This window comes from Schistocerca serialis, chromosome 5, assembly GCF_023864345.2.
Source record: "Schistocerca serialis cubense isolate TAMUIC-IGC-003099 chromosome 5, iqSchSeri2.2, whole genome shotgun sequence".
NCBI classification, from domain to species: Eukaryota; Metazoa; Arthropoda; class Insecta; order Orthoptera; family Acrididae; genus Schistocerca; species Schistocerca serialis.
In genome coordinates, this window is record NC_064642.1 from 27,484,983 (window position 1) to 27,512,743 (window position 27,761).

General features: G+C 39.0%; 1 protein-coding gene across 1 annotated transcript in view; it reads left to right on the forward strand.

Annotated features, from left to right (window-relative positions):
• The window catches only part of LOC126481720 (E3 ubiquitin-protein ligase Kcmf1-like), a 99,302-nt gene extending 79,606 nt beyond the window's left edge, over positions 1 to 19,696 (forward strand). Inside the window, 3 exon segments of the mRNA XM_050105672.1 lie at positions 6,118 to 6,292; positions 7,958 to 8,142; positions 16,877 to 19,696. Of these exon segments, the coding sequence (XP_049961629.1) occupies positions 6,118 to 6,292; positions 7,958 to 8,142; positions 16,877 to 17,669 (1,153 nt within the window). The 3' untranslated portion in view covers positions 17,670 to 19,696.
• Positions 19,697 to 27,761: the final 8,065 nt, after the last annotated feature.

Sequence of the window (27,761 nt, forward strand, 5' to 3'; positions counted from 1 at the left end):
CTTGTCAGTCAGAATCTTACAACGAACCTTTTACTGAATGGGAACTTCTTTCCACACTTTCTTCTTCTCATGAAAGGTCCCCGGCACAGACTCCATTCATAACCAATTGCTTCAACATCTCAGTGCTCCACAATGACATCTTCTCCGGGTGTTTAACCGAATTTGGCTCCAGGGCAACTTCCCTTCTCAATGGAGGGATAGCATTGTGGTTCCCATCTTAAGCCTGGTAAGAACCCCCTGAACCCCCTGTTTGTCGAAAGCTATCGGCCAATCAGTCTGACAAATGTTGTTTGAAAGTTAGTTGAATGGATGGTAGCCTGTCGGCTCAATTGGGTCCTCGAATCTCGGGATCTATTGTCCACTTACCAATGTGGCTTCCGAGAGGGACAGTCTGCGATTGATCATTACTTTGCTTGATCATTTACTTTGCTTGATCATTTACTTTGCTTGATCATTTACTTTGCTTGATCATTTACTACTACTTGCTTGATCATTTACTTTGCTTGATCATTTACTTTGCTTGATCATTTACTTTGCTTGATCATTTACTTTGCTTGATCATATACTTTGCTTGATCATTTACTTTGCTTGATCATTTACTTTGCTTGATCATTTACTTTGCTTGATCATTTACTTTGCTTGATCATTTACTTTGCTTGATCATTTACTTTGCTTGATCATTTACTTTTGCTTGATCATTTACTTTGCTTGATCATTTACTTTGCTTGATCATTTACTTTGCTTGATCATTTACTTTGCTTGATCATTTACTTTGCTTGATCATTTACTTTGCTTGATCATTTACTTTGCTTGATCATTTACTTTGCTTGATCATTTACTTTGCTTGATCATTTACTTTGCTTGATCATTTACTTTGCTTGATCATTTACTTTGCTTGATCATTTACTTTGCTTGATCATTTACTTTGCTTGATCATTTACTTTGCTTGATCATTTACTTTGCTTGATCATTTACTTTGCTTGATCATTTACTTTGCTTGATCATTTACTTTGCTTGATCATTTACTTTGCTTGATCATTTACTTTGCTTGATCATTTACTTTGCTTGATCATTTACTTTGCTTGATCATTTACTTTGCTTGATCATTTACTTTGCTTGATCATTTACTTTGCTTGATCATTTACTTTGCTTGATCATTTACTTTTGCTTGATCATTTACTTTGCTTGATCATTTACTTTGCTTGATCATTTACTTTGCTTGATCATTTACTTTGCTTGATCATTTACTTTGCTTGATCATTTACTTTGCTTGATCATTTACTTTGCTTGATCATTTACTTTTGCTTGATCATTTACTTTGCTTGATCATTTACTTTGCTTGATCATTTACTTTGCTTGATCATTTACTTTGCTTGATCATTTACTTTGCTTGATCATTTACTTTGCTTGATCATTTACTTTGCTTGATCATTTACTTTGCTTGATCATTTACTTTGCTTGATCATTTACTTTGCTTGATCATTTACTTTGCTTGATCATTTACTTTGCTTGATCATTTACTTTGCTTGATCATTTACTTTGCTTGATCATTTACTTTGCTTGATCATTTACTTTGCTTGATCATTTACTTTGCTTGATCATTTACTTTGCTTGATCATTTACTTTGCTTGATCATTTACTTTGCTTGATCATTTACTTTGCTTGATCATTTACTTTGCTTGATCATTTACTTTGCTTGATCATTTACTTTGCTTGATCATTTACTTTGCTTGATCATTTACTTTGCTTGATCATTTACTTTGCTTGATCATTTACTTTGCTTGATCATTTACTTTGCTTGATCATTTACTTTGCTTGATCATTTACTTGCTTGATCATTTACTTTGCTTGATCATTTACTTTGCTTGATCATTTACTTTGCTTGATCATTTACTTTGCTTGATCATTTACTTTGCTTGATCATTTACTTTGCTTGATCATTTACTTTGCTTGATCATTACTTTGCTTGATCATTTACTTTGCTTGATCATTTACTTTGCTTGATCATTTACTTTGCTTGATCATTTACTTTGCTTGATCATTTACTTTGCTTGATCATTTACTTTGCTTGATCATTTACTTTGCTTGATCATTTACTTCGCTTGGAATCCGCAGTTCGGCAGGCTTTTTCCCAGCACCGCCATTTGGTTGCAGTATTTTTCAACCTTCACAAGGCCTATGACACGGCTTGGCGCCATCACATCTTACTTACACTTCATGAGTGGGGTCTTCGGGGCCCACTCCCAATTTTTATCTGCCAGTTCCTGTTCCATCGGTCGTTCAGGGTTCGGGTTGGTACTGTTTTTAGTTCTCCATGGACCCTGGAGAATGGCATCCTACAGGTTCCGTATTGAGTGTACTTCTTTTCCTCATTGCTGTAGATGGACTTGTCGCATCCGTCGGTCCTTTGGTCACCCCTGCTCTGTATGCGGATGATTTCTGCATTTGGGTTGGTTCCTCTTCGATAGCCTCTGCAGAGTGGCAGCTCCAGGGAGCTATACGGCATGCCTCTGCATGGACCCTCTCATACGGGTTTCAATTCTCTCCTTTAAAATCACGAGTGGTCCACTTCTGTCGCCGTACTATGGTCCACCCCGATCCGGAGCTCTATCTCGATGCACAACGGTTGCCTGTGGTCCCACAGTTTTGTTTCCTGGGTCTTCTTTTCGACAACAAGCTCACTTGCCTGCCTCATATCAGACTTCTGGAGGTAGGTTGTTTCTGTAAACTCAGTGTCCTTCCCTTCCTTGCCCACACCTCTTGGGGTGCCAACCAGTCCACGCTCCTCTGCCTTTATTGGGCTTTAGTGCTGTCTCGCTTGGACTATGGTTGTCAAGTTTATGGTTTGGCTGCTCCTTCCACACTGCGCCTCCTGGATCCGGTCCACCATCGTGGTATCCGGTCAACACTGCCTTCCCTACTAGCCCTGTTGATAGTCCCCTGGTTGAAGCTGGATCCCCCCCTCCTTTCTGTTTGGCGGTCCTAGCTTCTGGTTTCTTATGCAATCACTGTCTGTTCCTCTCCCACTCATCCCTCCTATTCTATCCTGTTCCCAGACCAAGGACGTCGCCCGAGGGCGGGTTTACCGGTTGGACTCCGCCTTGCGTCTCTTTGCCGTGATTTTTACCTTCCTTCTTTGTCCTTTCTCCCATGTTCCCTCCCAACCCCCCCCCCCCCCCTTGGTTAGTTCCTCTGCCCCGGATTCGGATGGATCTGTGCTGAGGTCCGAAAGATTCCGTTTCCCGATGGTGTGCCTTTTTTTTTTTTTTCCCCCCCCTGCCGAATTTTATGGGAGTTTTGGGATGCTGTTGTTTTTTACACTGAAGTCTAAATCTGCCAATCGTGTGGGATATGCCTTCACGTCCTCTGTTGGCACGGAAAATCATCTCCTGCCAACTACATGTGGGGTGTTTACTGCAGAATTGACGGCAATTTCCCAGGCCCTTACCTTTATTACACGGTCCCAACTCAACAGTGTTTTGCTATGTATGGACTCAATGAGTGGCCTTCGGGCTATTTACCGGTGTTTTTCCCACCATCCCTTGGTCTCGGCCATCCATGACAGTTTCACTGATTTTCACCAAGCTGTTTTTTTCCGTTGACTTCCTTTGGGTCCCTGGCCATGTGGCTATCCCAGGTAATGAGCTTGGTGATCGTTTGGCCCTTCTCTATAAACCCTCCTGTAGCTGATTTACGGCTTCACATCAAATCCCACTTCGCACAATCCTGGGCCAACAATTGGGAGGCTACCTCCTTGTCTAATAGACTTCGTGCAATGAAGGTGACGCATGTCGCATGGCATTCTTCCTTCCGCCTCTCCCAAAAGGACTCAACCACCCTGTGTTGTCTCCGCGTCAGTCATACCAGGCTGGCCCATGGTTTTCTTTTGCCTAATGAGCCACCCCCAATTTGGGGTGTGGAGCCTTCCAGTCAGTAGCACACATTTTGGTGGAATGCCCCCTTCTTTTGGCTCTGCGTACTAAGTACAGACTTCCCTGCACTTTACCTTTAATATTGGCAGACTATTCCCAGGTAGTTGAACTGGTTCTCAGTTTCTCTGTGAAAGTTTGTTTTTATTCTCAGTTTTAAGGTTTTTCATCTCACTCTGGAGTAGGGGCAGGGCAGTGAGGGTTGGGGTGTCTCCCACTGTAAGCTGTGTTTGGAGATTCCTGTCTCCCCTTCCTGGCCAAGAACCTCTTTTCTTTCCCTTTTACTCTGTTTTTATCACTTTTCACATTTGGTTAGTCTCCTTTTACAATACACACTTTCACAATCTAGTGGTTGAACCACTGCCCTACTTGCTAAGTCATTTAAATTATATTTCAGATCTTTCACAATTACTTTTTTCATCTGCAAAAAAGAAATTTTTATATGAAAGTGGCAGGTCACTGATATACCATATTAGCCATACGTAAGCCATACATTTCCCCCCAAAATCTGGGCATGGTCTTGCCTGCACTGCATCAGAGGTGGGATATTTCCTGCCTGTAGCATAGCCTTAGGGCTGCTCACTTGCTGACTTCCCTCATTTTCTTTTCACCATTGACAAAACAACTTCACTTTTACCTTTTTTAGCCTTTTACTTTTCATCGTTTTGACTTTTCTGAGATGTCAATCTGTCTGAATGGACCACATTTGAAACAAGGGACTGATGACCTTGCTGTTTGGTCCCTTCAACCCCAATCAACCAACTAAATGAAACTTCAACAGTTGAAGCTGGTGACATTGTAACCTAACATACAACAATTGATTTCCAAACTGTAGCAAATTTTGAACTAAGAAGGATCGCTTCAGTTGAGTTTCCTGTGATGCAGATAAACAGCACCCTAAATTTACATGCGCGGATTTTGGGGGGAAATGTATGGCTTACGTATGGCTAATATGGTATATCCATGACCTGCCACTAACATATAAAAATTTCTTTTTTGTAGATGAAAAAAGTTGTTGTGAAAGATCTGAAATATGATTTAAATGACTTAGCTAGTAGGGCAATGGTTTATGTCAGCTTGGGCCTTAAGGGGAATATATTGCCACCTAATTACAACAAAAACTAGTGCATGTAATTCCTGACTCTCATACAAACCAGATGGTAGTATCACAAGGGGAGCAAATGGTCAGTGTAGTTGTACATTTTAAATTCTTAGGAAGGCAGATGTGTATGAAAAAAATTAGTGAAAGTTGTGCATTCATAATTTTCTGCAGAAACTAAGTGCTACTATTATAGAAAAAGCCTTGCTGTCATTTATATAAATGTGAAACTGTGCTTGCTTGCATATTTTCACTCTGTTATGCCTTAAGGTCATGTTTTTGGGTAACTGAACATTTATAAAGACTACTTTGAACCTAGAAAAGGGTTATCACAACTGACTGTAATGTATTTCAAAAACACAATGCAAGCGAATGTTTGTCCCTGTACCATCTAATTACTTCTAGATGAGGGAATTTGTAAAACTGTTGCATGCACATGATGTAGTAAATTGGATGCATTTGGCTAATACTTCCTTAGCCGCTATACCGAAAAACTGCAAAAGAACCTAATAATTTAAATGATAAACCTCAGAATTACAAATTAAACTGAAAGGCTTCCTTGTGAGCAAGTCCTTTTATTCTCTATATAATCTAAACTTTTTCCTTGTGTTTTTTAATTATTTGGTTTTCTTAATTTTTAATTTTTTTATCAGGATTATGTAGGGATTTGTTCCATTGCCAACTAGTTTTGGTGCACATGGTCCCATGCAACAGGATAAAAATTAAAACATCCAAATAAATAAATTTTTTCCGCACTCTTAAAAAGCTGCACCAAATATTTTCAACTGGTATTTCATCATGTTGCCTCAAAAATTATTGAGTAGTGTGAATTCCATGCATGTTTTTACTTCAATCCATATGTACTTGATCATCATATTGTTCCATGTGTCCATCTTCAGCTTAAATGCTATGAGCCTTTCAGACAATGAGGGACAAAACATTGTTAGAAATATTTCAGTGTAAAGCTAATATTTTGTGGGGAAGTGCTAGTTTGGCATAGTGTAACATAGCATTCATTCTTTTTTAAATCACAGAATTGACCACCTGTTTCTAACCAATCAGTATTGATTTTTATGCCTGTTTTTGCAGCTCATCTGGTGGATTATCTTCACTTTCACCTTCAAGCCGAGAAAGTGTCGACCCAATAGCAGAACTCCTGTCCCAGCTGTCTGGAGTGCGCCGTTCAGCAGCTGGGCCTGGTTCCACGCCTTCACAGCTCCAGCAGCTGCAGATGCAGCTGCAGTTGGAGAGGCAGCAGGTGAGGGTATGTGGACATCTCATAATTACACATGACTCTACTGGAAATAATTGATTTTTTAATTTTGTGTGTGTGTGTGGGGGGGGGGGGGGGGGGGGGGGGGGGGGGGGGGGAGAGAGAGAGAGAGAGAGAGAGAGAGAGAGAGAGAGAGAGAGAGAGAGAGAGAGAGCGAGCGCGTCCCCTTTGAACAATTCTACACGAGACTGTGCTTAACCTAACACACAATACTTTGTTAGCGCAACGCAATCTGACTTTCAAAATTCCCTACAAAAGAATGGCCCTGACTAACATTAAACTATACCTTTCACAAATCACTTACCTCACAAAAACCTTCGCTGCTCAAGCTACTGCAATACAGCAAGCGCCACTACTGCCAGCTAATAAAAGATTCAAACTACTAAAGGCACTAACTACTGATAGGGATAGTTAGCAAATGAAAGATATTAATAGAGAACAAACAATGTATTTACCTTAATATCATCACAAGTCATAGCGAGCGAGCGAGCGAGCGTGCGTGCGTGTGTGCGTGCGTGTGTGCGCACACTGCTTTTCTGTTATTTTTTGGGGTGTTAGAAAGTTATATGATTTGGTCTTTGAAGTTTTCATAATACAGTCGATAATGTATACATTTCCATGCAGCTAGCTGGATTAAATTTTTGCCACTGCATATTTGAAGAGTACTGACAGCAGGGCATGGAAGAATTTATTTAATAAGGCAAAAGCAAAGCGTAGGATCTGGGATGCAGCTTGTTGGTAATGGAGATCTGATGTTTTTGTCTTGACAAATGTCATAATAGCAGGTATTGTAAACCTCCACCCCGAGGGGCTTAGCATTCGTTTGCTGGGTACAGTCCTTGGCGACCCCAGGTTCCTGTGCAGGGCAGCAGTGGAATGTTGTGTGTTTTGGAGAACGCCGGACGGGGGCCTTGGCGTCACACGAGGAAGGCACCACACCTCAAAAAAAAAAATCCTCAACCTCAAAATGTGTAATATGCTGATGAGGTGAATAGCTGTTGAGGTAAACAGTCTCTAGCAGGCAACCTCTGGGGCACCTGCCACCCTCCAGTTGTATAAGGATTACTCAGGCATGCAGGGCTCTGCCTCCTGGGTTGACGTTTGATTCCCTGGTGTCCTGTGGTATTCCTGTGGAACGGTCTCTTCAAACTACTACTCCTGGCGGGACGGGTGTACAATCAGGTAGTAGCCACATCCACTCATCAAAGAGAGCTCAGTTGGTTAATCCTCCCGAGAAGAACTCTCAGAATTCTAGTAACAGGGCACTAGTGTGCCATACAAACTTTCGTTGTAATCAAGAGAACAAAGGAAACCTTTGAGAAAGTCTCCCATTTCTGTATCTACAAGGCACTGGAGGGTGTTGCTGGACCCCTAAAAAGTGTCAAACAACTTCGTAATGGAACACTTCTAGTTGATACTAAAATTCAAGCCAAGTATCTAAGTTTCCTGGATATAAGGTCTTAGGTGACTACCTGTTCCTTTGAAAAATTGCTTGCCAGATTTTTGGATTGATGTATGGACTGTGGGAGGAAAATTATTCCTTGATAATTTATATAATTTATGTGCTATCCACTCTGTGGAGGAATGAAAACAGATATTTGATTAATTACCATTTGTTCAAAGAACATATTCAGTGGCTCAGTGTACTTGTTTCAGGCTGCACGACAACAACTGGAGCGGTTACCTCGGAGGCAAACACAAACGGCTTCATCAGCAAATACTGGTGGAGCGGGATCTTCGGGTTCAGGGTCAGCTGGAACCACGGCAACTGGAAATCCTGCTGCGCCATCAGAGTCAAAAGCTCAGAATTCTCATAACAGTTCTCAGTTCCTGCTTTCTAGGTATATTAATTCTGTTTTAAAAGCGTGTTAGCAGTACTTTACTAGACTGAACTATTTAGTTTCTTGTTTTGTTGTGGAGTGTAATGCTGATGTTCATTGTTGTAATGACTTTCTGTTGTTATTTGGTGGAGAGAGAACTTGGAGAAAGGTGTTAAGCAGTGAATTTCTTTTAAGGTATCTAAAGTTGCAGTTAAAACTTATCTGGAAAACTTTATGTGAAAGGACCTAGTCAAGATGAAATTATTATATTTATGAGTTACATTGATTAGTCTATAGTCCAAATTTTAATTTGTGAGATCTGGCTGTATGGAATAAGGAAATATTGTTGTATTTCTGTCATACAATATTGCTGCATGGGAAATCTCCTAGTGGTTTGTCACCCTAAAACCTAAATTAGACAATACCAACACTTGCACAAAGGGCAAGGGGATCCCTCAGCTCACCCTTAGGCAGGCATAACTAGAGAGGCTACATGCCAGGTGCCCTGCTGCATGCATTCTGTGCATGCACAAGCCACATTGGCACCCCTGCATGTGATGTCTGCACGACTCATCTGTCGTACTGCTTGCTTGTCAGTTGTTTGTCCCCCTTACCCCTGCCCACCTGTGCCCTAGGTTTATGTGCCATGTTCATAGCCTGCACTGCTTGGAGACAGATAAATGAGCATTATCCAGAAATGAAATTTTCCATACAGACAAATTGTACACTGCAAACAGCAAGTGTCCATGTGAGAGAGTTGCAGGGAAGTGCCACAAACTGCACATGTTGACATCTACTTAATCACTCTTTAGTGCCACAGTTGCAGCAACTGAAAAATAGTTGCTCCGAGTATTTTGGGCAACAAAAGTAGGAAAGTTTAAAAAAAATTATACAATGATTTGTGATAATTCTGATCCATATATGGCTCATTATGCAGCAGATTTTCTGCGAAAATTAGCTGAGGATTTGCTGTCTGTCATGTAGTACAGAACCTGCTCATGTCCCATGGTCTGTTTCTGATGGAAGAAATCACTCTTTAGTTGGCATTCGTACTGCCGTGAAAATGTGTAATTGGCTGCTACACACAGTTTTCAACACTGGACAGCAGATTTATGTGACACAAGAATATAGAAATTTATTCCCATGGGATGATAACTGAATTAATTTTTTTGGTGAATGTTGAGTAGCAGCTCGTGTTTGCTACAGTGATCCAATAAATATTTTCCAATAAACAATGTTTTCTTTCTATTTACAGTTCTAGGGAATCTAGCTTTCTAGATAACTTCAGTAGTATGATCTATTGGATAGGCTTTTTTATATATGTGACATGTTGCGTGGTGGCAATTGAGACAGGAAGGTAAACCACACCTGGATTGAATCTGCAAGTCAGATTAACAATCGTGGCTGGTGTACTGGCCAACTGTGGATTGTAGTTGGTTTCCCATGCTCTTTTAGGCTTGTCCCCAATTAACATTTCAGAAATCATGGTAAACAAATAGTTAAAATTTGCGGAGCAAAATTTACGTGATTCACAGACAGTTGGTGCACGTGACTTCCCTCCCTCAAGTAACTGGTGACAGCAGTGACAGGAATAGCATCTGGTTGCAAAGTTAAATAAAATAAATTGGCCAAATCTTGGAACACAGCAGCACCATTATAGACAGGATTAATGTGAAGAAAAATGTTATAATAGTGCGACCTTTTTGGTTCAGACCATATGGAAGCTTTATAATTTTCTTTTAGACAAGATTGCACTAGTGCATTTGCCATTTATTTCAAGTTTGCTAATCTGATGTGCGGTGCGCGCGCTCAAGATTGCACTAGTACATTTGCCATTTCTTTCAAGTTTGCTAATCTGATGTGTGACGCGCGTGCCCCCCCCCCCCCCCCCCCCCCCCCACACACACACACACACACACACACGTAATAATGCAATAGTAATGCATATATTCATACATAATTGAAATAGTAATTTGTCACAACACCCTGATCTCAGTTTTCCAGATTTTCTGAAATGGTCTTGTTCAGTAGTAATATAAAAATAATGCAACAGCCAAACATAATATCATAAAAAAATACTTTGTTGAATACTTACTGTAGTAAAAATGTGAGCAGTGATTCTAGGGCAATCAGTATGAAATTACAAAATGTGAAATATTGCTGAGGTAATGAAGATGCATGCATTTGTCTCTCAGTACTACCTGGTTGCGTGATCCTGTCCTGTTATGCTATGTTAATGTGTTTTATCTCCTAGCCCACATCATCTTGCTATTGTTTTCATCTTATATGTCCTTCCTTTTCCAGAATCATTTTATCTTTTCAAAACTGAATTAGAATTTCAGCTACAGCATATTTTGAGTTGACAATAACGGTGACATCAAGAGAAGAGCTAATCAGGCTTCTCGTAGAAGACATTAATTCTTATAGAACTGGAATGCCTTTCAGGAGTGGCCTGGTAGTGAATTTCATTTGCAAACAAGTTCACATTGTTGATTAATTTTACTAATTGGCTTTTCCTCTGCTTGTGCCAGAAATTGATTCTTTTTTACTTGGCCACAGAAAGGATATTGATCATTAGTAGTAGTAGTAGCAGTAGCAGTAGCAGTAGCAGTAGCAGTAGGCTGCTAAGGGACTTGAAGCTCCCATGCCAATCTCACATAATTCATCTAGCTTCTCCTGTCCTGTGCTGCCTCTTCGCAGTTATTTATCCCCAATCGTTTACATATGCAGTCAATTTCATTGTGCCAAGTACTCCTGTGTCTCCCCCTTGGTCTTTTGCCATATGGCTTCTCCATGAATATTCTTAACGCAATTTGGTCTTATTTCATTCTCATCAGATGTCCAGTCCATTGCAGTCTTCTAGCATTTATTATGTTTACTATCGTTGGTTGTTGTGATATCTCGTGGATTTCTATGTTGTCTTCTCTTCCAGCATTGTGATTCATTGTCATAATATGGACCAAAGATTTTTCTGTAAACTTTATTCTCAAACACTTGTAAATGGTGGCGTTCTGTTTTTGTTAGGCTCCATGTTTCTGCCCCATAGATTAGAAGGGGTCTGATGATTGTATTATATAACTTTATTTTAGCTTTCCTAGTCAGCAGGGCTGGTCCTAATAGTTGGTTTGTCTTGCTGTAGTATCAGTGTTTAGCACTTTTTTACATTCTTTATATTAGATTTTCAGTGTAGTTAAAATCACTCTTCCACTGTGATGCCAGACATTGACTGATGGTAATAACTTATTAATTCTGCAGCAGTATCTTGAGAGAAACAATTACCAAACAGTATTGTAAATATGCTTACAATCAAATTGATACCAACTGCAACATTTTCAAATAACTCATTTCTTCAGATTGGCTGCAGCTCCCTCCTCATGGCTAGTCACAAATGGGTAGCACATCATGTAACTTGGCTGAACAGTCCTGCCATGGCTGGATTACAATTTTTGCTAAGCGGGCTGCTTGTCAGCACTATCATAAAGTCAGGACATAACGCCACTATTGGGCATGACAGTGGAAAATTGTACGTTTTGGAGTGAAGTTGCTTAAGTGCCAGATCATGAAGGTGTTATAAGCCTGTGCATATATAAAAACAAAATGACTTACGTGAGGTGCATGCCAGTGCAGTGTATGACTGACTGCTGAGAAGATTCAACTTGGAAACACTTCATGGGATGCATATACTGCTGGTAGGTATCAGCAAAAATGAATAGGTGTTCAGAAGGCATGTTCCCGTGATGCAGTTTCAGCTAATAATTGTTATAGGGTGTATTCTGTTCTAAGTTGGAACAGAATGGTTGTAATGAAAATCTCTCCTCTTCCTCTTCGCCCCCCCCCCCCCTCTCTCTCTCTCTCTCTCTCTCTCTCTCTCTCTCTCTCTCTCTCACACACACACACACACACACACACACACACACAAGCACACACGAAACTATAAAATATACAAAAATATCAGGAAGAACTAAATGGAACACAAAAAGCTTGTAAACTCTCTGTAATAGTAGTCCTCTTATTGAATCATAAAATGGTGGAAAGGGTGCATGCTTCCTAAAAGAGAAGAATCTGGTGGTTTACATAGGTGGTAGATGGTAATAAACTGAGTACATGGATACAGAGTACTAACTGTGGGACACGACTATTTAGACTGTTATGGCTTTCAGAAATCACGAACAAGTATGCAGCTCAGCAAAAGTTTGAAATATACATTGCTAAGGAGTGCAAGATCAGTTTGGGTATAAGTTTCTAAATATTATAAACTTTTTCAGTAAGGCCACAGTTGTTTGGGAGGCAATTGGTTGGAGGTGCAATGTGTTCTGAAAGTTCCTGAACCCACTGGAAAGACTCAACACAAAAGTTGATAGAACATTTTGTGCAAGTAATCTCCACATTTTCCAGTGACCACAGAACAAGGGGTAATTGGAACTTTCATTTTGCCAAAGATACTAATTTGCTATTCTCTGTGCTGCATCGGGAATTGTCCCTCTGTGGGTTTGCTGGTTATTTTACATCTCTACTTGAGATATGAAGTTGGGTAAATCTAGTAAAACAATTACAATCAGGAGAAGGGTGTTCCTCATGGGGGCAGGCTGTGTGCATGTTTTCGTGCGTTTTTTCAAAATCTGGAGATGAATGTTCCACAGTAAGTGGCTTGCTTTGTTGAATGTGTTCTGCTAACACATTAGAGTCTAATGGGCCAGCTATCCAGTTAATACCCAGATCCTGAGGAAATTTGCTACAATTTACAATTTTTTAGTAAATTTACTAATCCACTTATCTCTTTAGGCAGTATATCAGCTTAACCTCCCATCCTTCCTTTTTGTGAATATGTCTACATTTAGCACAAATAAATTATACAAGGATTTGTAGATATTACTCTAAAGATACTGTTTTTCAGCATTTTTATTTTTCTCTGAAGTGGGCAAAATTTTTGTAAGTCGTAGGGAATGGTAGCCTGTTGATTTAAAATCACTTGTCAGCAGGAAATACTAAATGCTTTATTTACAGGTAAAGTGTTCTATTGTGAAATGTGTTTTTTCCCCCTCTCTCATTTTTACAATTTAGAGAACCTCACTCGGGTATGAAATCTTTCAAAACACTCGGTAACACAAAAGCCTATGTTACGTGGCCTACAGTAGTATCTGGTCTCTTTGCTCACTGCCTTTCCTGCAATATTCCCTTGTGCCCAACAGACATTACATCTTCTAGCTGGATTTGTTTTCTTTTGTGTTGGTGGCAGTTTCTCAGGAAAATGACGTGCTGTGGGTCTGTTTGCACTTGCAACTCCAGATGCTGAATGTATGTTTTTATTTAGTTTCACTCCTCATTTTTGTACCAATTGCTTTCCTAATTTACAGATAAAATCTGCTAATGCATACTTTTTTGATATTTTGGTATTGGGAATAAAGTTGGCATTCGCAATTGCCCTCGTAAAAATATTGAAGAAAATCTTTTCCCACCATTTCACCATCTTTCTCTGAAAGGGATGGTAACTCATCAGGTGGTCTCCTCTGTCAACATGTTTTACGCAAGTTGTTGTCTAGTACAACATCCGGCTTTACTACCTCAACATATCCACTCCTGGATTTTACATGGACATGCGAAGCAGTCACCTTATGCTGTGTTGACAACATGTGTACATCAAGTTTGTCTTTCCATCTCAAGCAGAAAAGGTGTCCTTTGCGATGAAATGTCATTTCTCGTTTCTTTGGTTTTTGATTCATTAGGTCTCTAGGCAAACCTATCCTGTTCTTCATCACAATACCAACTCCCAATGTATTTATTTCCCATAGTTCTTCAAGGACTGCAGGACTTGTATAAAACTGTCCATGTATTCCCCGTGACCTTTTCTCAGTTAAAAGGAACACAGCCTCAGCAACAGTAATTTGACAGAATTGTCAACATTCCTTTTCCTCCAGTATAAACTTCAGCATTGCAATGTAACCTGTTCGAGCATCTTTTACGACATACTGTTTTATCCCATATTTCTCTGGTTTGTCTTTCATATAAACACACAATCCAATTCTTCTTCAAAAAGGATGTATTGCTTCATCCACAGACCAATTTGGTGATGGATAAAAGACTTTTCTGCATTTTTCTGTGAAAAAGTCCCAAACAGATCTTACTTTATACAGAGGGTCATGGCCTGGTTCTCGTTGAGGTATCCATAGCACATTGTTGTTCACATACAGCATCTTGAATCTGGCAAAAAATCTCATGACATTAGCTGAGAAGCAAATGATGAAGCAAGCACAGGGTCTTCAGAACCATAATACCTAAGTTTAGGTTTCTTTACAACACACTCATGCAAAGCGATTGCAAAAACTTGATGTACCTCATGTATCCTGACTGCTCTCCATTTCTTCCATAAAGATTTTGGTTTGATTCTGTTCTGACGGCGAAGTTCAGAAACAGTATCAGTAGCATATATATTTGTCTCTGACTTTACTTTTAGATACATGCCCTGATCAAAAAATTGCAACAAACAGTCTAGTTCTGACGATAATGTATCAACAGGAACCTGAATTCCACTCGTTTCTTCAAACAGAGGTAATTCAGGGAGTGCATCAAAATGACACCAATCATTATGAAGGGCAGGCTGTTGAACTGAATGACAAACCTGACTAATAGAAACTTGTGCATTAGCTTCTTCATACCTACTACCATTGTTTCTATCAGCAGCACAGGTTTTGCTCTCCAGCCCACGTGAGTCATCATCGTCTTCTGAAAAATCACTAATGTCATTTGAAAGATCATAAAGTTCTGAGCGATTGTTTGAGTTCTTCAATCTCTAAGTTTGACAAGCGATGCCTGTTAGCCATATTCACTATTTCTGTTTTTACACATGGGAAGGATGCACGCAATAGCACAACATGGCAGCTGACATAGAACAAAACAACCTTCAACAATATTCCGAACGCGCTTGCGCAGTTCTCGTAACACTGGTACCATTCACGAGAGACTGGCATGCACTAGCCATCAACAATGCACTTACAACAAGCCAAACAATTATTCTCGCCGCATACAAATGTAAAACACACATTTAAATCACAAATAAATAAGTCAGAAGTGAAGAATGTATGACATATATCTGCCTGATTTTATGGTTAAAACATAGTGAACGTATCTAGTACGTCGATCGGCTTCAGTGTGTTAGTTAACCTAAGCTCAATATGCAAGATAAGAAAGGTAATGGATAGAAAGCAAAGTAAATTGTAGGGGTTTTCATGTTTATTGTTGTATTCACAATAAACAATAATTTTTAACAATAGTCCCCCCCCCCCCCCCTCCACTTTTATTAACAGCCATATGTTCTATATGATTACTGTAGACATATTCAGTGGTCACTTTCGCTTCTTTTACATTCTAACATGGATTTGTGTGGAAAGTAGAAAACATTTTCTTGAATACTCAGCATCCTAGTTAAATTATTAAAGATAAGAAAATATTGATGTGGCAAGTATTTTGGCCTTTGGCTGATGTCATTGTTAGCAATCAAACAATACTGTGTGCAGTAACAATGTAGTAGCCTGCAAGTGACCGACATATTTTTGAGAACTGACATGTAATGAGTAACGATAAATACTATTATATAACATTTCAGTAAGATACCTTCAGTTTCGAAATGTGGTGCTACAGAAGAATGCTGAAGATTAGATGGGTAGATCACATAACTAATGAGGAGGCATTGAATAGAAGTGGGGAGAAGAGGAGTTTGTGGCACGACTTGACCAGAAGAAGGGATCAGTTGGTAGGACATGTTCTGAGGCATCAAGTGATCACCAATTTAGTACTGGAAGGCAGTGTGGAAGGTGAAAATAGTAGAGGGAGACCAAGAGATGAATACACTAAGCAGATTCAGAAGGATGTAGGCTGCAGTAGGTACTGGGAGATGAAGAAGCTTGCACAGTATAGAGTAGCATGGAGAGCTGCATCAAACCAGTCTCAGGACTGAAGACAACAACAACAACAACCACCACTTTCAATTTGTTACATGAAACATTTAAGTTTCATTATCTCCGTGTGCTGCTGCTTCTTTTTGAGCTGTTTTGTATGAAGCAAAAGAACAGTTATAGTTATTGGACTGTGTGAACAAGGTCAAGCATGCTCCCTCTATACTGCTTCTCTCCTTGTATGGTCTTAGTGAAGAAAACATAAGCATCAGTCAAGGAAAGGGCTTTGGGTCTGTTGTAACTGGCCGACTGCTGCCTACAAGGCAGGACAAGGAGTGATCCGTGATGCTGTAACATTTGACCAGCAGATCACCAATCCCTCAACCCATTACTGCCAGTGGATCAATCATGACAATGTCGCTATTTCTTTATTCTTAGCAAAGAAAACTCACTTAATCCTATAAACGACTCCCCCATTTATCGGCATTCACGAAAAAAAGTGTATAGACAGTGGAGAAATGCCATTCAGAACTACAGTTCAGCTACAGATAAAGGCTGTCTCTAACCAACTCTGAACCCTCTCTGAGAAAATTTAACATCTGTTTTGGATGGGAGTGAGGGACATTAAATGTCTCTTCCCCCCCCCCCCCCCCCCCCCCCCATTGTTACTGTTATTGGTGAGTTACATGCATCAAAGAAACATAACTCTTGCTTTAAATGTACTTTGTTTTATTTGTCTTCTGCTGTCAAATTTAGAAAATGCAGAATCTGGTTTTAACGCATGTTTCAATAACTATAGATATTTTTTTTAAAGCTATGTGATAATATTGGATATTAGAAATACATAGAATATTTCTTGATTACAGATGCTTCAATCCACATCTGACAGATGCGGAGCTCCAAGTTTTGGAACGAGAAAGGGCAAATCGTAGCCTCTTTGTGCAGGAAGTTGTTTTATCATCAATTGTCGAAGAAGCGTCGAAGCTGTCCTTGACGGGAAAAGGTGCCGAAGTGATAGGAGTACGGAAAGAAAGTGAAGAAAAAGCTGCTGCTGAGGAAGAGTGTGTAACTTTGAAAACATCAGCTGGTGCCCCATTAGATAATACAAAAAATTTCTCGGAAGGAGAGGGGAGAAGCACGGACTCCCAAGGGATAACTGCACCTCAGCAGCCCATTGGACAGGGTCATCAGCCTGCACCTGTGGCAGCTGCACAGGTCTATACCTGTATGCCCCACACAGTGCGCCATCGAGAGCACCTACTACAGCAGCAAGTTGTTAAGCAGCATCAGCATCTTCTCCCACAGGCCCAGCAACAACCGCAGCCTGTCCCAGGAACAGTAAGGCGTGCTGCACCAACTGTTGCTAGAGGCCCTGCTCCAGTGCTGACTCGACAGTCGGTGCCGCCACCTCCGCAGCGAGTGCAAGTGGTCCCAACAGTACGGGTTGTGACAGGCACTGGCACAGTCAGGGAAGTTGCCCCATCCCCTCTCCTTTCAGTGGCTGCAGCTCTTCCCGTACCAGGTGCTCGAGGCGGCGCCTCTTCCCCTGCTCCTTCTCGTAGGAAGCCTGTTCGACCGGGAACTGGCAGTAGCACAGGAGCCACAGAAGCTAGTGCAGGCACTAGGAATCGTTCTGCCGAACCCCCGCCACCTCGTTAACAAATGGCTATTGGTCCTGTATCTAGTCCAGCTGCTTAGAATTAAATTCCACTGTTAATTCATTGGATCCTTCATTTATTTGTAATTATATTTTGCCATCTGTGTACAAACTGTGTGAAAGTTGGTGAGTCTGACATAAAGAGACATCCTCTTGTTCTTCGTGGGAGTCAGGATATCTATTTGTTGACTGTGACCGTGGTCACTCGTTAGTCTGTCACAGTTTTTGCTAAATTTTAAAAGCAAATATATATTCAGCAGTCTCAGATCTTTGTATTAAAGATTTGAATTATTGTGACATTCTTACATTTGGGGTAGGGTTCTGTTGTATATTGTTATATATATGTATATGACTATATAAGTAAGTCGTAACTAAACCTTGATATATATGTTAATATACTTGGTAATAAACACCTCGGGCATGTCAGTCTGACCAGCTTTTGCAGACTGTTGTAAAATAGCTTGTGTGTGCACTGTGTGTGTGTACTTGAATCTGCAAGATGTGGATGTGCATGGTAGACTGTTGAGAATGAACTGATCTTGTTTTCCATAAATACAAATGTAAAATATCTTTTTTTTTTTAAGACATAGTCTTTGTTAAGGCAAAGAGAGAAGTCCTATCCATTTTATTTCCTTTTTTTCCCCCCCTACCTTTATTATTTTGTAATCTCTTCTGTGATTTATTGCACAGAGTGCTTTACAGTTCTGGCACACTCATAGACTGTTAATTATTCATGTGAGGGATTAAACTTTGCTCTCTGTTAAATGCAGATGTGTAACTATTAACAGGTCTAACAAATGATTTTCTGTAACAATCTCATGAAATCTATTTAGGTGAGCACCGTGCATCAGATTTTATAGACTTTTTTCGATTAATATGGGCATGTGCTGCTGCAGTAGTAGTCTTTATTGCCACATTTTATTTGTATTTGCTGTAATTAAATCAATTAAGCCCTATAAAAAATGTGCTTAAACTTTATTGTTTGGGAGGACAGATAACAGTTCAGAGTAATTTTGTCTTTTTGTTTTGACATCTCACTGGTTAATAAAGCTGTCATACAATTGGGAGTGTTTGTTTTAGTAATATTATCATCACACTTCTGTGCAACCATCCTGAATAACTTGTAAAGACATTATGCACAACTGCCGTTTGGTTTTGTTCTGTAATTTATTTTGTGCAGTTACTACCTAAAAGTGTTATCTTTGTTACATTAATACTTGGTTAAGAGTATACCCAAGTAATATCAGCATAATGATGGTGGAACAACTCGGATTTGTAATGCCTCATATATCATTATAAATACAATATTTATTATCTATTAGGTTTAATGTTGTAAACAGATGCCAGACTTCTTTAGAATAATGTGGAATATATGTTATATGCTTCTTTTTTTATTAAAATGTGTCAAAACTTGATGAAAAGTTTTCACTTCATAAGATGAGTAGCATTATTAGAACTATTGGATCAGGTAGTATGTAAAATTTCTTTTGGTATATTGGAAGATATCACTGTGATAAAATATAAATGCAGCACACAGCTGGTTTTCTTATCTAAAGTACTGCACTATTAATTTGTCACAGCAAATTGCTTATTAAGCATGAATATCGGAGAGCATTTTTACCAAAATCATGCATGTAATTGTCTGTACCAGACAGTCTCCATTATATACTGTTTGATGCAGCTCATATAGCAGTTGCGTAAAGAAAATTTGTGCCCAGATCAATATTTCTGGAGCTACTGATGTTGAACTTAACCAGTGAAATACATAATAACCCTCTGCACTATTCCAAAATATGATTGTAACTCTGTTCAGTTTCCTTTCAGCCCCCTTTCATTATTGAGATTTGCTTTACAATAGTTATACAATAAATATGTATAGAAGATATAGTGAGGCTAGAAATAAAAATTTAAGGATTCTGATACAGCTTAGCTCCAGGATATTTGAATTACCTAATAAAGGTTATGCATAAATTGCATAATACTAATGACCTTAAAGTAAAAATGAAAATAAATACTTTTTGGTAAGAAACCTAGCATTCCTTAATCTGTAGCATGTAACTTGGTCATTTTTCTGTTTTTTGGTTGGATTTGTGTATGTTTAAAGAGAATCAATTGATGTAATTTGAGGTTCATACATATATGTCAGCTGCTGAACTGACTATGATGCACACTTGCTCATTTTATTGAATTTTCACTGCTTTGTCTGTGAGTGTATCCAAGGGGATTTGTGCTTTTGAATGAAAAGACAGTTTCTCTCTCTCTCTCTCTCTCTCTCTCTCTCTCTCTCTCTCTGTTAAGTGCTAAAGGTAAAACTGTCATGGTGTGCAAAAATGAGCTACGCAATGCAGATTCCTATTGATTTTCATGCAGTTATGGATGAAGTGTGTCCCGATGACATAGCAAGATGGCTGACTGCTAGATTTGTTTCTTATTGCATATTCAGTTGCATAGACTGACGCAGAGAATGATTCTGTAATGTAGTACTCCAATATCAGTGGATGATCTTAAGCGAGTGAAACATGATCTGTGCCCAATTCAAAAATGTAGTTCACTCACATTAAGAACTTGCACTTTTGTGTATAACTGAATTATCCGCACACCAGTACAAACTGGACTGTATCAGTAGCAGCCCAGTTTTCCGTAATATCTTTCAACAATTCAGCTTTCTATTGGAAAGTTATCCCACATTCAGAATACTCAAAGCTTGTCTGAATTGAATATTCTACTTTAAGTAACTAATCTCATAGCACCAAGTCTTCTCTTTTTAATGCCCAAAACAGGTATGTTCATTTCTGAAGCTTGATATTCTGTTAATCTGTGTTGCTGTGTGTCAAATTGTGCATCATAATTAGATGCAAACATCTGTTACCTGTGTTTGCCATAATTTGCCACGACATTGATAAGAGGCAAAATGTTAATAAAATTAATGGTAAATCACCTACACAGCAAAAATATAAGGTAAACTGGAACTCGAAAAAATGACAATAGAATCTAGAGCTGTTCTAATAGATTTCTATATCACTATGGTTCATAAATATGTTCCAGACTATTCAGTTCATGTGCTACTCAAGAATGCACTACATAAATATAGCGAAAAAGATATTAGTATACATTTTTGCCTGCTGTGTTTCTCAGAGGAAGCAGAAATTCTTGCATAATAATATTAGTTTTTGCTATCACGTTTCACATTGTTGTTGTTGTGGTCTTCAGTCCTGAGACTGGTTTGATGCAGCTCTCCATGCTACTCTATCCTGTGCAAGCTTCTTCATCTCCCAGTACCTACTGCAACCTACATCCTTCTGAATCTGCTTAGTGTATTCATCTCTTGGTCTCCCTCTACGATTTTTACCCTCCACGCTGCCCTCCAATGCTAAATTTGTGATCCCTTGATGCCTCAAAACATGTCCTACCAACCGATCCCTTCTTCTAGTCAAGTTGTGCCACAAACTTCTCTTCTCCCCAATCCTATTCAATACCTCCTCATTAGTTACGTGATCTACCCACCTTATCTTCAGCATTCTTCTGTAGCACCACATTTCGAAAGCTTCTATTCTCTTCTTGTCCAAACTGGTTATCGTCCATGTTTCACTTCCATACATGGCTACACTCCATACAAATACTTTCAGAAACGACTTCCTGACACTTAAATCTATACTCGATGTTAACAAATTTCTCTTCTTCAGAAACGATTTCCTTGCCATTGCCAGTCTACATTTTATATCCTCTCTACTTCGACCATCTTCAGTTATTTTACTCCCTAAATAGCAAAACTCCTTTACTACTTTAAGTGTCTCATTTCCTAATCTAATCCCCTCAGCATCACCCGATTTAATTTGACTACATTCCATTATCCTCGTTTTGCTTTTGTTGATGTTCATCTTATATCCTCCTTTCAGGACACTGTCCATTCCGTTCAACTGCTCTTCCAAGTCCTTTGCTGTCTCTGACAGAATTACAATGTCATCGGCGAACCTCAAAGTTTTTACTTCTTCTCCATGAATTTTAATACCTACTCCGAATTTTTCTTTTGTTTCCTTTACTGCTTGCTCAATATACAGATTGAATAACATCGGGGAGAGGCTACAACCCTGTCTCACTCCTTTCCCAACCACTGCTTCCCTTTCATGCCCCTTGACTCTTATAACTGCCATCTGGTTTCTGTACAAATTGTAAATAGCCTTTCGCTCCCTGTATTTTACCCCTGCCACCTTCAGAATTTGAAAGAGAGTATTCCAGTTAACGTTGTCAAAAGCTTTCTCTAAGTCTACAAATGCTAGAAACGTAGGTTTGCCTTTTCTTAATCTTTCTTCTAAGATAAGTCTTAAGGTTAGTATTGCCTCACGTGTTCCAACATTTCTACGGAATCCAAACTGATCTTCCCCGAGGTCCGCTTCTACCAGTTTTTCCATTCGTCTATAAAGAATTCGCGTTAGTATTTTGCAGCTGTGACTTATTAAACTGATAGTTCGGTAATTTTCACATCTGTCAACACCTGCTTTCTTTGGTATTGGAATTATTATATTCTTCTTGAAGTCTGAGGGTATTTCGCCTGTCTCATACATCCTGCTCACCAGATGGTAGAGTTTTGTCATGACTGGCTCTCCCGAGGCCATTAGTAGTTCTAATGGAATGTTGTCTACTCCCGGGGCCTTGTTTCGACTCAGGTCTTTCAGTGCTCTGTCAAACTCTTCACGCAGTATCTTATCTCCCATTTCATCTTCATCTACATCCTCTTCCATTTCCATAACATTGTCCTCAAGTACATCGCCCTTGTATAAACCCTCTATATACTCCTTCCACCTTTCTGCCTTCCCTTCTTTGCTTAGAACTGGGTTGCCATCTGAGCTCTTGATATTCATACAAGTGGTTCTCTTCTCTCCAAAGGTCTCTTTAATTTTTCACATTGTTGCTCTCAAATTCATAAGCATGAAACCAAAGAAGGATGGGAGTAAAGTACCAGACAAAAGAACGAAAGAGAGAAAATGAAATGTCCTAATGTACTAGCTGACTACTTAGCATTGCCCTGTTACTATCTATCTCAATATTATACAGATGTGGTGTCATCATAACTGTCACCAAGCAGCCCTGAAAACCTGAAAATTGTGATTTGACATTAATGTCAGTTACTTTTGAGTATTTGAATGTGACACTACGTTTTCACCCAAAATCCTGCTCACAGGGATGACCTATGCAATGCAGATTTCTATTGATTTCCATGCAGTTATGGATGAAGTGATCATGAATTGGTCTAACAATATTGAAAACAATTGAGACAGCACTAGCATTGGTCACTTTTCATTATTTTTGTGTGTCACTTCTTTCCCAGCCCCAACCCCATTCCCAGTTCTGCAGGTGTCTGACCTCTGCAGTATTTCTTCCTAGATATGAAGCCATGGGTCCGCTAAATTTGTTGAAATTTCTCCAGGTTTTCCACATTTATACTTTACATATCGCCTTTTCCACCATCACCTACAGTCCAAGGGATTGAACATCAGCAAGACGCTCACCGAAACCTAAGCAACCCAAACAACTGTGTGTTCAACACTAATATATTTCATTTTTACATGCTACAACTTCACCCTGCTCCTAAGGGCATATGGGAGTGTCTTACCACAACAGCTTCCCCCACTCCTCCCCTCCTTCCAGATAGTCATATGTGTACTAAATTTGACTGAAAATGCCGGTATTCCAGAGTAATGCTTACATCACTTTCCAGTACCCAAATCGGAGTGCTAGAGATGTCTTACCCCCCTCCCCACACCCCACATACAGAACTATTTGTGGACTACAAGCTGACTACTAGCCAGATGGCTGATGCTGATGTCAGTGACAGGAAAGGATTTTGCCATTTATAGACACTCACACAGTGTGTCAGTTTGGACTGTGCAACAAATTTACATTGAAAATCTGTAGATTACTTGTGTTCAACATTTACACATTTATTTAGACATAATATGATGAGAAAAATAGCCATCATAAGAAATTTATATAGTTCCAACATTTTATTGGGATAACAGATATGGAGTGTTCTTATTACAAGAGTGGCACATTCAGCGGTGCATGAAACTGCACTAGTGCAGTGCAGTTTTATCTGTTTGAATGTGAGATACATGTAATAACAACACACTATATCTGTTGTGTTGCTGTGTGTTGTGCAGACGTCGTGCAAGTATTTCGGGATAATTTTGCTTTGATAAGCATACAGGTCTGGTTTGAAAATGAACGGTTGCATTTGAAATATTATGTTGCTGGTCACCAGTATAAAGTACACACAGCTGTGACAGAAATTTCTATAATGGATTAAAAGAAACACCTAGCTTTAGCTTCAGAAATACTGTAAAGCCCCCTTATTGCACTCTTCAGTGGCCTGAACCCAAAAGTGTAAATTACAGGGAAGAATAGGAGGCACAAGTGAAAATGAATAAATTACACTTACTGTAATTACCTTTATATTGTTCAAAATATTAAATTAAAAAAATTTGAGTTTTGTCTAATTAAAAAATCTGAAGTAATTAAAGTTACCAGTCTTCATAAACAGATAACAATAGACACAAAATCTGCAGCTTGTTACAGACGAGGTTGCACTGTACAGGGACATCCTGGGTGAGGAGGGGGGGTGGATATTGTCATGTTATGGAACATACTGAGGAGGAATGTTTGTCTGGCATCAGACTGTACCAACCTAAGCCTGTGCGCCTAGTACATACTAGCATATTTCACACGGAAGTAACAATAATTTGTGAAAGTGCATTATAGAGACGGCCTTCTTCAAAAGCGGTGTTTATTTGTGAAAGTTACTATGAAATTATATTAAAGCTGTTGTAATACAATGCAATGAACATGAGGGAGGTTGCTACTAGTCGTCATCAGATCGTGATTATCATTAAGACAGTGATTTCCAGACACTGTGAATCCATTACACAGGCAACCATGAGCCATCATGCCACAATGAAAATCTTGCCTACCACACTAATGCTACATTACATGATAAATAACGTTACATGTATACATTTTCTGTTTTGCTCCAAGACTGATTTTGAGGAGGAACATGATGAATTTTCTGCAGAAATCTGTATGAAAATCAATTTTGAAGCTTGCAGTAATTTCAAAGAAAAAGTATGGGAAATGATGTTTCACTGAATCATCAATGATGAGGAAGTATTGTATTGAGAGAATAGGACTTGAGTTGTAGCTGACAAAAATTTATGTAAAAAGTGGGTAAACATAAAATATGGAAAGGTAAAAATGACGTTTTACTGTACACGTCCTGTTTCATACCGCCAATATATGTATTTACTTGAGTAGCAACATACCCCAGAAATGTTTAATATATGGGAATATTGTTAATAATTGTAACAATCACTCACTCAGTGCCAAACATTTGCACTAATAAAATTCAGTGAACACTATCTAATAAAATTGGTAAATTAAACCAAGAAATGAAGATATTTCCATTTTTTCTTACAGTTTCTTATAGACATTATCCAATATGCACATACAATCCCTTAATTTATAATAAATAAACAAAATAACAGGAAGCACCTCTTGAGTACTATAACCACTTTTACCACTGTCAACACTCTGACCTGACATTTTTTAAGAATTTTTGATCAAACTATAAACTGTGAATTTTCACTTGCCTTGTTGCTTACAAGTAGCATCCAGAGCATATTCAGCAATAGTACAGCGGTTCGTTTTCTCCTTTTTTTGTCAAAAATAATTTATTGTTAGTAACTGTGTAATTTTTCTACATACTACAGACATATTCACACCAAGTAACATACAAAAGATGTCTGTTATTTGGCACAATATACAAAAAATTTAGGTTTTTTTTCCTTCCACAGGAATTGGCATTTCTTTCATAGGCTAGAGGTACAGCAGCAGCTGATGGTTGTTTTTGTCTTCTACTTCTTCTTCTTGTATATATGATGTGGTCATTGTTTTAGCATGTTGCCGAAACTTTCTGCATATTTAACTTAAGTCAAGATTTTCAGTGTTCGTTTTCAATATGTTATAAATAGTCTTCACATGTTGCTGCCCAGTAATGTATTATTCCAAATATCACCTGCATGTCTGTAAATAAATTTGTGGACCAATGTATCCACATGCTAAATGCTTAGTCTAAGGTGGGTTTTGTGGAGTTCAGCAGTGGTCAGGAATTTGTCATTGATTGTGATGTACCTTTTAGATTTCATGACCAATATGATGTGAACAGTGTGTACATTTCTCTGCATGATCAATTTTGATTGATGAAATTTTTCTTCAGTTTCATTATAGTGAGCTGTTTTATTTTTAGATGTCTATGTTGGTAATTTGGTTTGTCCACTTTGCCATTTATGTAGCTAAACTCATGGTAATACCGGTATTGCCTGCTGTGCTGATAGATAATGTTAATTTCAGCTATGATTATCAGTGGCAAGATACTTTCTGGCTTATGTTTGAGTACTACATTTATGATTAAACTTGGATTTTGGTTTCTTACTTTTTTCTTTGTGTGATTGATTAAAGGTGTTCTGTCCTTATTTCTCAAGCTAACGAGACTGAGGCCTCCTTATGCAAATGATAGTGTGTGTGTGTGTGTGTGTGTGTGTGTGTGTGTGTGTGTGTAACTTTTTATTTTAAACACATTGCCTATTGATAAATAAACGTAAATGTCGTGTGACTAGCAGCAAAAGGCTTGTTGTGTGGTGTTGGCCAGTGGGTTTGGGGTATGCAACATCTGTGCCATGTACTACAGTTTAGTTGCTGTTGATATACCACAGTTAGGTGCTATTGATATGTCTACTGTCTTCAGTTTTTGGAGCAAGTCTAGTTCCCTGTGCCAATGAATTTTCAAAATGGCCCTTATTTTATTTAGCATTTGTTTCTAATAATAGATTATCATCCAAGCTGGAAATGCATTTAGGTAGAGGCCAAGTGATTCAAGTGATGTGCCTGCTTTGCACTGGTCCATGCTGTCAGTAATGTTGATGGCTGGTCTGATGTTAAAGATATGTTTTGATCAAGTTTGGCACCTGTTGCTGTTGTGAAGTCTTGGAGAATATGTGCCAACATTGTGAGGTCTTCAGGTAATGAGACAGTTACACAGATGTTATCTGTGTATATTGCGCAATACATTTTGATGCTATGGAGTATTATACCTTGTACCTGTGATGCTGTGTTAACCCATAATGGTTCAAAGATCCCCATTGACAGCAGACATCCGTGCCTCACTGATTGACCAGCAGAAACATGGGTTCTCAAGTGTCCACTGAGTAAGATATTGGAGCATTCGTGATAAGCTTTCTTCTGAAGTTCATCAAACAATCTCCGTAACCCATTTTCTCGATTGTCTGTAGTAGGGACTAGTGGCTGATGTAATTGGAAGATTTTTCAAAGTCAGTGAGTAGTATCAGGTATGGTGCAACACCGATACATCCCAAGACTTTCGCCCAAAACAGATTCCATCTTTAGTTTGACCACTCTAATTGTTGTTTTGAAGTCAGCATTGAGGAGTGCGATAGGCCTCATTTACCCCATCCAACATTTTTGTTTTTGGGTATTATAATTAAATTCGCTCTTTCAGTTCATTGGGTAATCAGTCAAATGTAATTTGCCAATTCCAATAGTGATGCTCTGATTATGCACCAAAAATCTTGGTAAAATGGTAAGCCTGTCTGAACCCAGTGATTTTCCTTTTGTGCTTTGAAAGCTGCTAGTTTGATTTCCTTGTCTGTAAAAGGTTCTTCAAGGAAGATTTTCCTTGACAGCAACGTACTGATGAAATCACTCACCAGGTTTGAGGGAAACTGTTCCACAGTTTTCAGGGAAGAAGTCAATGTGCGCATGAAGGAAGTATATTTGTATTTTAGGGGTATAAAACAGCCAAGCTTTTCATAACATAGCACAGTTCATCAGTAGACTCCTTGTTTTTTGTACTCTCTTAATTTTTAAGAAACTGAAACAAATTTCTAAAGTTTTCCCAGGCAGCCTTCTCACTTGTCATGCAATATTTCAGCAGTTTGCTTGTCTCTGGAAAACTCTCGAATCTATGGGTTACTGAAAATATCCTCTTTGATGTTTGCTTCACTCAATCGGTACACCTCCAAGTGCTT